Source organism: Schistocerca serialis, chromosome 10 (assembly GCF_023864345.2).
Source record: "Schistocerca serialis cubense isolate TAMUIC-IGC-003099 chromosome 10, iqSchSeri2.2, whole genome shotgun sequence".
NCBI classification, from domain to species: domain Eukaryota; kingdom Metazoa; phylum Arthropoda; class Insecta; order Orthoptera; family Acrididae; genus Schistocerca; species Schistocerca serialis.
This window is the reverse complement of record NC_064647.1, coordinates 171,930,402-171,942,650: the sequence shown is the minus strand read 5'-3', so window position 1 is coordinate 171,942,650 and position 12,249 is coordinate 171,930,402. Positions and strand designations below refer to the sequence as shown.

Here is a 12,249-nt window from a genome sequence, read left to right as displayed (position 1 = left end):
ATCTTTTCTACAAATTTCACCCTAATTCCTACCTGAAATAGTGACAGAGCACCTTGGCTACAAAAAAGTGTGTTATTGGCAGACGGCTAACACTATGACAGATGCCTGTAAAATGAAGTGGATGGGGGCTGCTCCTCAATTTTTGTCCAAATATGAGAATGCTGCTGATGAATTTTTCATCCGCATCGTAATGAGAAATGGAACTTGGGTTTCAGATACGGATCCAGAGAACAACCGTCTATCTATGGAACAGAGAGAGAGAGAGAGAGAGAGAGAGAGAGAGAGAGAGAGAGAGAGAGAGAGACACCAAATCTCAACTCCAGAAAAGAGTTTTTCTGGACCTAAAGGGTTTGATCCATGTGGAGTTCACCTACAGGAAAAACAAACAATTCAGAAGCCCATCGTGAAACTCTTCAACAGTTTTGGCGTGCCACCTCATACAAGAGATATGGAATGTTGTCAGCAATGGTGTTTTTGATTCATGACAATGCATGCCCTCATCCATCAGCATGAACACACCAAAGACTTCAATTTATTAGAGGGAAGTTTTTGGACACACTGCCTAGAGCTCAGAGTTGGCACCAATTGATTTTCACTTATTCCCAATTATTGAGTGGAAAACAGTCTGCAAACAATGACGATCTTAAACAAGCCGTGACATCGTGGCTCAAATCTTTGCAGAAAAACAGTACATCATAGGAACGAAAAAAATCGGCCCCACATTGCAGTAAGTGCCTTCACAGCTATAGCGACTATCTTGAAAACAGAGTAAGGTACTGTAACATTTTTTGCAAAATTGTGTGTTTATATCTTTCATTTAATTATGCCAAAGTGTTCTTTACTTTCTGGACGACCCTCTTATATGGCTGCACCATTACACCGAACAATGACATTGTCACTTTGCAACCAAACTATCACCTTCGAATCTATCCTTGATCTCGAGCTGTGCTGCAAAATAGTGCCAACACAATCTACATAAAAAAAATGGGAGGGCAACATCAATGGTTTAAGTGGAACAGCATTATGACAAGCTTCACTGCGGCCTCTTTTACAGCTGTCTTTCTTGTTAACATTTACTTACTGAGGCAGTTTAGTTCCACAAGCGACTGGACAAATTTCAACAAAAATGTATGTTTCAATCATCTTATGATGAAGGATTATCCACTCAAAACTAGTTATGAGTTTTCAGTAAACGACAACAAGAAACCAAATGTCATGTAGTTATGATGAAAAATCTTGAAACATATTTCAGTGCTTCAGTCAGCAGCATGTGTCATACTGAAACAAAAATTGTAATATTGTGAATTGTAACTTGTCAGTGGACTAATTGCCTTATGAACATGCAATGTGTTCAAGTTTTTAGTAAAATTGCCCACTCCATTTTGTATACATTATTTTAATCACTGACATACCTAATAAAATATTCTCGGGTTTCAAGCCGCACCAAGTGGTTAACTGTCCACGTGTTTTCGGCAGAGATCTCCTCTGCCACTGTCAAATGGTTAACTGTCATCTGAATGCCACTGGCACATTTATACAGCTGTGCTGCCATTAGTGACGTCATTGGTGCCTAGCCCCGTGCCACATGTGGCAATGTTTTGGTGGCGTGACAACTGCGCCCCCCTCAGGGAGCTGAAGGGGATGCAATGGTTGCGCCACCAAAACATTGCCACATGTGGCGCGGGGCTAGGCACCAGTGACATAACTGACAGCGATGGAGCTATATAAGCACTGCAGCAGCATTTAGATGACAGTCAACCACTTGACAGTGGCAGAGGAGATCTCCGCCGAAAGCCCATGGACAGTTTACCACTTGACACGGCTTGAAACCCAAGAATATTTTATTGATGGATATCAACTGCAAAAGCATGCATTCATACTGACGTAGCTTTCTTCTCCAGGTATTGCATACAATGGTCTCCAATGAACTCACTGCCTCGAAGCCAACCAGACAGAGGTATAATTCATGTTGTACCTCCACTTACAGCCAAAATCAGTTCCTGGGACCGTGATGCTCTACAAAATGTTACATTTTCTACCCACCAACACAAATTACAGCTTGTACTTTTATGATTGACGTCTTTTATATATGAAATGCTCCATCTCTCATAATCTTTGCTTCAATGGTGCAGATAAGGTTCTCACAGGAAATTATGTGCAGAAACGTTGCATTGGATAGAAGATGGTAAGACATTCTTGAACACAATTATCTTCAGCAATGAGTAACATTTCATATCAATGGCAAGGTGAACACCCACAAATGCAAAATATGGGGCAGCAAAAAATCCACAAGCAGCCCTGAAACACACTCAATACAGACCCAAAGTTAATGTGTTTTGTGCCCTTTGCAAATTGAAAGTGTACTGTCCTTTCTTCTTCATGGAGAAAACTGTCGCTGGTATTGTGTATCTGGATATGCTTGAAAATGTTTTAATTCCACAGATCGATGAAGATGACCGAAATTGTACGAATTACTACCAGCAAGATGGTGCATCACCCCATTCTCATGTAAGTTCTAGGTTTACTCAACCATTTCCCACGTAGGTGGATTCGCCGTGAAAGGCTAATCATTTGCCCACCTCACTCCTCATACTTGACTTACGCAACTGGGTTTCTTTTTCTGGAGTTTCGTGAAACACCACGTGTAACTTCCTCGCCTCCAAACAATTTACTTGGCCTGAAAAACTGAATCTATGCAGCTGTTACACAAATTATGCCCAATCTACTGCAAAGAGCGTGGAAAAAATTGATTACCGGTGGGACGTTTGCCACTTCACAAATTATAGTCACATTGAACCAAATGATGTGAAACTTGAGTCTGTTTGCTCCAAACTGCCACATCTATTGATTCTTCAAGTTATCTCAATTACTTTCTACAGTACTCCAATGTTAAAAAGTCCTTTTCATGTCACACTGTATACAGTAGGGGTAACGAACTACACTGTCAAAAATCAAACTGTCTGACCTCGGACGCCGCCATCCTGAGGCGGTAAACTGGAGGCATCGGCAGAACGTGCTGTGCCTCCCCAGCTCCCAGCTCCTGCAAGTAGCGCTTCTTCGGCGGTTTTGGTGGTCCAGTAGCCGGAGGGACCGGGGGCGGCGTCAAGGGGGCGGGGCCGGGGGGCGGCAGTGACGCCAGCAGGCTGCTCAAGCTCCCCATCTGCGTCTCGTCTGCAAGCATCGTCACAGCATTTAAATCGGGCACCTGTAAAATGTCTGTTAGATACTAGATATGGCACCTACTCATTACTTTTATGGTACACTTGTTATCCAGTTGAAGAGTTCATAGTGTTTTCATTTTGGATGTTGGTATTCCAGCTGCTATGGGTTTATTTACCAATGTCATTTTTATTTGCAGTTCACAGTTACTATTTGAGTTTACATTTTGTCATTTGGAGGTAGTGAGTGGAGCTATGGATGCTAGAAAATGGAGTGCCAAGTGGAGAAATCTAAACATTTCTGACATTCTTCTGTCGGAGTTCAATAGAGGGTGACAGCAGCGGAGGCAACAAGAAAGATTTGCCCTGCAAATGAGGATAATGCCACGGGACAGAGCACGGCAAGAAAATAGTTTTCGGGTTTTGATATTAGTGATTCCACATTCAGGAAGCACTTTGGGGTTTGATGAAGATCACTTAAACGCATTAATCCACAATAATCAACATCAGTGTATATGATAACTGGGAAAAGTGATGAAGTGTGATCAATGTACCATCTTGAGACATTTACATGCATTGGGGGTATGTCTCAAGATGGTACCACTTGATCTATGCCAAAATCACAAAAATCAGTAGGTGGCTGTATGTGCATCCCTGCTTGCTCATCATCAATTGGCTTGTGAACAACACCAACCACTCTTATCCTTTATCATTACTGGTGACAGGAAATGGTGTCCTTATGCTAACATAAAGAAAGGAAAGGAATGGTTGAGCCCAAAACAAAGCAGCAACTTCTTGTACAAACACCTGTGCGCATCCACGAAAGATAATGTTACGCATCTGGAGGATCAGCGACAGTGTGGTGTACTATGAAATGCTTCCCTGAGGTGTAACCATCACTGCTGACATCTACTGTCAACAACTGAGATGCTTTGCAGATGGAAACCAAGAACGATGATGAGGAAGACCGCATGAAGTGATGCTACTCCATGGTAACACCCAACCCGATTCTGCTAGACTGCCAAAAACACTTTACAGGAGATGGGTTGGGAAGCCATTCCGCGACCACCTTATTCACCTGATCTTGCACCATCAGATATTCACCTTTTCTGTTCTCTGTCAACTAAATTTCAAGGAACTTCCTTTCCAGATGAAAATGCACTCCAAACATGGCTCAGCAAGTTCTTCACCTCAAAACCATGTGATTTCTACAGTCATGGAATAAAAAGGTTACCCCAGCATTAGCAGACTGTTGTAAATAGTGCAGGAGACTATATTATTGATGACTAAAGTCTCTGTTAATATGCATTTATGTGTTTATTAAATTTAAGGAAAAACACTATGAAGTTAGGCACCAACCTAATACATCTGTTGTGCTTTTTATTCAGATAAGTCATTGTTTTCACATACTTCTACAGACGCTACATATTTTTAAAATCATTAATTCGACCTAAAATTTTATTCTTAAGAAGTACATCAAAGGTTACCTGCGTAGTTTACTTGCAAAATGAGTGCACTTAAGTTGCTGGACAAGTTAGTGACATCACTGTGGAAACTCTCAAAAATACAAATTTAAAAATTTAGAAGGTCCGGATTGTTTCATTTTATGATACTAGGTACAATGGGAACCATACAGGCAACCAGACGCACATTTAAAGTTTATTCAAAACTTATCTAGGTTTTGACAGATATAAACCTGTCTTCTTCCTAAAAATAGGATACATTGCAAGCAGTACATGGAAGATATAATGTGCAGCAAAAATAAACATAAAAATTACATACAGTGTAAATATACAGAAACGAAGTCATAGGGCTTAGTAAACAATAAAATAATCCACATAAATGCTGTGGCATAGCCACATGACTTACTCAACAGTAAATTGTTCCAAGTAAAATCTAAGTTAGATGTGCATCATACACACATACATACAACTGGCATGACAGAGCGGACAAGCTAGCAGGAAAATTACAACAATGAGGTGTTCACACAAGAAGTGGTGCCAACCACAAAAAACACCTGAAATTGAAATGACATTACAGAAACAGTAATCTAACAAAAATTATAAAAAAGCAAATAAACTTATGCAAATGGTGAACAAAACCACGAAGCACATTAAAGTAGCATAATGACAAATAGCATCTTTGAGAAAAGCAGCATCTCAAAACAGAGCGGAAACCAGATGCAGCTGCTATGTCTGTCTAAGAACAGGCCGAAAGCCATCAGAAGAGTTATGCTTTCAAGCAAACTCTTAGCACAGTTTTAATTATAGGGGATTTATCCTTAATGAACAATTACAATCAGGCAAAAATCTTCTTTTTAGGTTGGTTGGTAAAAATAGGACTCATAGCGTTTGCAGCAGCTGTATTGCACACTGATGGGGGTAGCGACTTCTGCAACAAATGGTAAGTACTGAACAGAATAGACAACAAGTCAGTTGTCAGTGGGCAATTCGAATGCTCACTCATAATTTTCTATAGTTCATAAATAAATTTAGCTGGTATTTTGTTCTATTAGGTTGAAATTTAATGACACCATCACAATTTTTGCCAAAATCAAAAAGGAGGCATACAAGTAGGTTACTGCAGTGGTAAATGTGTATCTCAGATTGCACTACACATCAACCAGTTATGGCAATCCTATTTTTGAGTTGAAATGCTGACTGAGCTGCACACTGCCACATTCCAACTTAACCTAGCCCTCGGCTATGCTACAGACCAGTCTGTCAGCATATCTAGTGTTCTTCCATTTATTTTCATTGGCTTTGTAAACTCGCAACCAAACCGTCAAATTTTATCCTAACCTAGGCTAGGTCTCAGGGTACCTTACAGGCAACTTTGTCAGCACATCTAGTTTTCTTCCATTCACATCGATTGCCTTCACCAATCACAATCAAATTGTCACATTCCAAACTAACGTAGGCCTACGACTTCATTGCAGGTCAGTTAGTCAGTGAACATGTATTGTTTTTTTTCCCATTCATCAAGGGATTTTCTCTGCCTGAGGACTGGATGTCTGTGCTATCACCACCACCACCACCACCACCACCACCTGTGACAGTGGCTAGATTGGACTGTGTAAAAATTGGGACTTTGTACGGGCGCTGATGCCTGCGCAGTTGAGCACCTCACAAACCAATCAGCATCATCCATTCATCAAATAAATATGAAAGACAGAAGCCAACCTCCAAACCCACAATAACCAGATCAGTGAAATTTGCGCTGGCACTCTCTATACCAGAAACAAAAGTAATCAATTGGTTTAGTTGCATACAGGCACAATTAAAAGTGTCTCTTAATTGTACATATCTGCAACTAGACGTGCCTTCTTTGCGGTTAGCAGCAATCTGCCTTTCCCTACATTGCCGATATTCCTACCAGCAGTTTCTGTTGTTTAATCAACTAGTTTCTTCTGCGTAAAGAAATCTTTACATTCCGCTATTCTCACCGCCTAACATATTCTATTACCTGATTGGCTATGACCAATGTCAACAAATTTTCATCATCACGCAAAGCAAGAGCCAATGACATCATGTGCACTTCAGCTGAGTGTTCTATTAAACTGAGAAGTAACCAACAGGGTAGGCGAAAGAAGTGCTAAGTAACAAGAGTGACTTTTTCTTATGAATTTTATGTAATATATTCAGTTAATTTCAAAGACAAGGTTATAAATACAGGAAGACAATAATTCATATAGAAGTGAATTCTAGCTGTCCATATGTAGCTAGAAGTTACTAGAAGGTTGTGTATTTGAAAATTTAGCTGGTAAGATCATAATTCCAATCTTAACTAAACTTAGATTTAGCACTTCCTTCTGTTGATGGACACCATTTCATCTCCAGACCCACAATACATTATTATCGATATTTATTCTGCTGTATTAAGAGTCTTGAGTTTTCTCTGAGTAACAGGGAAATGGTGTGGACCCGGTGTCACTAACCTGTGAAGTTTGGACAGTGGCTGCTGGTCACTCTCAAGTGGTTGAATGGAGGTCTCCAAAGAACAGACAAAACAGAATGTAACATTGACACTGACTGAAAGTCATTTTAATGTACCAATTTTTTCAGTTAGTGCTCTCAAAGACCTCGTGTAAACTCCACGATGATATTAACAAATCAGCATTGACTTATTTTGGAGTCTGCCACTGACATCCTAGGTTCATCACAAAGAAATATCTGACTTACAGAAAACCAAACCTCAAGTAACTGAGGAATATTTCGCAATGCAGGCTTTCCTCAAAGCTAACCAGTCTGAAAATAAATGTATCATCAGTTATTTTAGCATGCAAATCTTTCTCCTGTGCTGTTTTCTTTATTTTCAGAAACAAATTAAAAATCCACACATGCTTTCCTCAGTATCAGACGAGGATGAAAATGTTTATAAAGTTTTCCACTTCAGCTACTTGTGTCTGATGGTGAATGAAAGCCAATGACATAACTGTCAACTTCTTGCCCAACTTGCTACTTGAATAGCACAATAACTGACACACCTGCTTCCAATCCTCATGAAACAGTCCAAAATGCACTAAGAAGGAAGCAAAGTTAAGAGATAGCAAAATATACATAGGACAAACAATACACATGCCCAACAAAGCTACAATGGCCGAACAAAGTCGTATTTCCTCTGGCCACACCATGAATTACAGGAAAACAGAGAAACTGCCCACAGCCTCAGGCCCTTAGGATACAGTGGTCAAAGAAGTTGTGGAAAAGCAACTACCGAGCAGCCTGCTCAACCAAGAACAGTGTTTTCAGCTCGACAAGGAAATCACTCATTTCATGTCTAGACTCCCAGAGTAATTATTGTTCCGAGTCTTCATTGTCCAGTCTTCCAACACATAGCATCCAGTTTAATAAATAACCACAATTTATTACCATTGTGAATTTGCTGACTAGCCACTTGCTATGTTTTATTCTTAGATGTACGAAGTTTTATCTAAGACCGTCTCTCATGTTCCAACTGTCATATCACTGACACAAATGCGAATATTCCACAGAACACGGTGGGCATAAGGACATTTCCCTAATTACAAAAATTTATTTCCAAGGAACCACTCTAGATACAGTTACATGGTTTGATGCTACTGACAGTCGAATTTCAATCGTGGGCAGTGATTCAACAAGAGGAAGCATCACCACAATGCAAATCATTTATTCACCACTTATTGGGTAAAACCTTGCTGGACAGATGCAGTGATAGATACATTCCAACACATGGCCACCACGTTCACCAGAGAGAACCATTCTTGACTTGTTTTATGGGGTTCTGTTAAGGATGAAATGCTCAGTTTAACAAGTCATGGTGTGTGAACTCATGGCATGAATACTAGACTCTGTAGAGAGGCTCAATAATAGCTGGTGAATAGAAACCCATGAGAGGAAAACAAACTCACCTTGTGACCCAATCTATGGGAAGCACAGAGTACGAACCCATGTAGAGACGAGCACAGGAACAACACAGCACATGACGGGTGCAGATGGCTAATGGCTAAACAATCTGCAACAACACACAACGCTATGTGCAAGGGGAGATCCACGGTGGTTGAACTCTGCCACCCGGATGTAAATACCTCTGCCAATGAGTCTGCCCACACTATGCATCACGTGCGCCCTCTATGGCAGGTCTCTGCACTATCCACACCAATCTGGCTGCCTCTATGATGACTTCTGATGGCAGGGATACTAAACCACCATTTGCAACAAACAGAGTGAAAAATACATTCTAGGAACAACCCCCCAGCTGTGGCTAAGCCATGTCTCCTCAATATCCTTTCTTTCAGGAGTGCTAGTTATGCAAGGTTCACAGGAGAGCTTCTGTGAAGTTTGGAAGGTAGGAGACGAGGTACTGGCGGATTTAAAGCTGTGAGAACAGGGTGTGAGTCATGCTTGGCTAGCTCAGTGGTAGAGCACTTGCCCGCGAAAGGCAAAGGTCCCGAGTTCGAGTCTCAGTCCGGCACACAGTTTTAATCTGCCAGTAAGTTTCAGTATATATACATATCATAATCCTCTATAAATACAACTTTGTTATCGGGGAACACTCACCCTGTATGTCATTGCAACAAGTGGTTTTAAATCAGTTACCAACTCACACTGACAATATCTATAGAGTTGTCAACCAAAACAACACCAGTCCCAAATGCATGCCTAAAGATGATGGAACAACAGACACTTTTTATTTTGAGGTTTGTGTAGTGTGAATACACCTCCATTTGAAGGTAAAGACAACATTCCTTTCCATTTGGTAGACAGCCAAAATGTATCAACCTTCAGGAAAAATGTTAGCACAAAACTACACAGGGGATAGTGATCTTGGCACCGCCATGGGCAAACACAAATGGTCATTCTTGACAACCAAGTCCCAGTACAACAATAACATGCCAGAGCACTGCAACAGAATCATCTGCCGCGAGTAGTAGCCCGAGATGAGAAAGTCACTCATACAACAAGAACTTAGCATGATGCCTCTGTAGATAATTAAACAAATAGTTTTGTGCTGTGGGCAACCACAGCTGAAGTAATCCATATACGAGGTGTGATAAAGTAATGAGATTTATGTGGGGGGAGGGGGGGCAGGGGGGGGAGAAAAAAAAAGAAAAATGATGCTTACAGTTTTAGTCAAGTTTAGTGTTTTCTCCTTCGAAGCAGTTCCCTTCTGATTGCACACACTTTTTCCAGTGCCTCTGCCATTGACGGTAACATTTCTGGAACTCATCTTCTGTAATATCCTCCAAGACCCTTGTCACAGCTTTGTGTTGTTTGAAAATGGTGTCCTTTGACGACCATTTTGACTCTTGGAAATAGAAAAAAATTGCATGGGGCGATATCTGGTGAATAAGGTGGCTGTGGTAGTACTGAAATTTGTTTTGAGGTTAAAAATTGCTGTACTGACAGAGCAATATGGCATGGCACATTATCATGATGCAGAATCCAAATATCAGCAATGTTGGCATGGACAGGAGGCACCCACTCTTTATGAACAATTCCCTTGAAATCAAAGAAGCACATAAGCATGCATTTCACTTTTGATTTTGACATGCGAGCCTTTTTTGGTCAGGGTGATCCCTTTGAGCACCATTGCGAGCTTTGGCATTTTGTCTCTGGATCGTATTGAAAAAAACCAACTTTCATTACCAGTGATAACACAACTCAACAATTCTGGATTGATTTCTGTTTGCTCTAACAGATTGGCTGCCACATTTTTCCGTGTTTCTCGCTGTTGTGGTGTGAGATTTTTGGGGACCATTTTTGCACAAATCTTTCTCATACCAAGATCTTCAGTTATTACTAGATGAACCATTTCTCGATTGATGTTCAGTTCTTCTGCAATCATTTTCACGGATAATCTTCAATCAGATCGTACGAGTTAACGCACCCTGGCCAAGTTGACATCCGTCCGTGAGGTTGATGGTCGTCCACTGCGGTCTTCATCTTCAATATTCGTTCTGCCTTCACTAAACGTTTTATGCCAACGAAAAACTTGAGCTCTTGACATAACCTCCTCTCCAAAAGCCTTCTGAAGCTTATCGTAAGTTGTCGTCACATTTTCACCCAGTTCAACGCAAAAAGAAATGGCATACTGTTGTGCAATATTATGCGGTTCCATTCCTGTGACAAGAGACACAAACACGTGTTAACTTATTACAGCACAACTCACAATTGAGCAGTTGCATCGATGCGCTGCTTGGACTAGAAGCAGCTTATAGACCGTCAAAGATATTGTGCCTACGCAAGCCTGCAGGGTTGCCACATCTTGCAAAGAAAATCAGTCTCATTACTTTATTGTCACACCATGTATGACACACAAACTGCTTCCAGCTGCATATGAACCTTACTTTATAGAAACAAGACCAGTTCCGCAAATGAAATTGCATTGTCAAGTGTACACACCCAAAACAATAAGCCCATTGTGTGAGAAAGAGGTGGACTCAGCCTTCTCCTAACAAAATTCTGTTACCTGCAACACACAGTGTGTATGTACACCTTGTGATACGAGTGATATCACAAAACTGGTTGCGTTCCAATAAACAGGTTCATAGACAGATAATTAAAATCGGCAGTGACAAGAGAGACTACTGTACCCTACCTGCCAGCTTTCCAGGAGTAATGGGACCACCGCACGCCGTGTCACACTCCAGTTTTAGGGGTCTTGTCTGGTTGGACGGTCTCGTCACCAGGGTGCGCAGTGGCGGAGCGGGCAACTTGTACCACTTGAAGTCTGGATTCGCTTGTAGAAATGCCTCTTTATACTGAAACAATGATCACGCATTTTTTAAAATTTTTTTATCATTCACTACAGTATTAGTAATTTAGTCGTACAATGATACCAAATTTGTCAACTTAATAGAAAGAAAAACAGAAGTCATACACATACAGGTGTATTTAACAAGGAGAGGACAGGTATGCAGAAGGAACCATCACCAGCATTTGCCTGAAGTGGCTTACAAAAATTGCAGAAAAACTACATCTGGATTGTCACGCGAGAGCAGAAATGTACCGAGTGTATTGCAGCAGCTGTCGATTCCTGTGAGATCTGCACGCATTGCTGGTGACAAGCAGGACCCTTTCTGACCCAGAGAAATCTTGGGCAGTGCCCCTAGAGATAGCTGCAGCTGGAGAAATGGAAGTGTCCATAGAGAAGAAAGAAAGCAGTCGCCAAAGTGAGCGAAAGTAAGTAACACGGTGTAGTGTGGAACCAAATTAGCGGCGAGTGTGCTTGGCTTCCGGCACGCCGACCAAGTTTCCCCCTTGCTGATGCGATGCTTGTGGACCGAGGAGAGCATGAGGCTGTGGCAAGCTGCCTTCCACTGTTTCCGTTACTGAGTGTGGACAGAAGCGAGAAGTGAAGGGGGTGGGGGTGGGGGTAGCTAGTGGATAGTGGTGAATTTCACTAGCGAGAATACTAAATCTGACAAATCAGTGGCTGTCTGCCATCTCAAAGTACTATGGGTATTTTGTTGGAGCAATGCACTTAGCAATGACAGGTTATGTTAGACAGTGTTGCACTGAATTATTCAATCTGATTAAGTCAAGGTGTTTGGCACAGCTGTGAGTCGGAACTGCCTGCTGGTAAACACTTGTGCAGATATTCAGATATT

At 41.3% G+C, this 12,249-nt stretch overlaps 1 protein-coding gene across 1 annotated transcript in view; it reads right to left on the bottom strand.

Annotated features, from left to right (window-relative positions):
• LOC126424920 (uncharacterized) overlaps positions 1-12,249 on the bottom strand; it is an 83,778-nt gene that overhangs the window by 60,757 nt on the left and 10,772 nt on the right. The window contains exons 3-4 of the mRNA XM_050087761.1: positions 11,238-11,400; positions 2,966-3,171 (exon numbers count right to left, since the gene is read on the bottom strand). Coding sequence (XP_049943718.1) covers positions 2,966-3,171; positions 11,238-11,400 — 369 coding nt within the window. The remainder of the gene's footprint in view (positions 1-2,965; positions 3,172-11,237; positions 11,401-12,249) is intronic.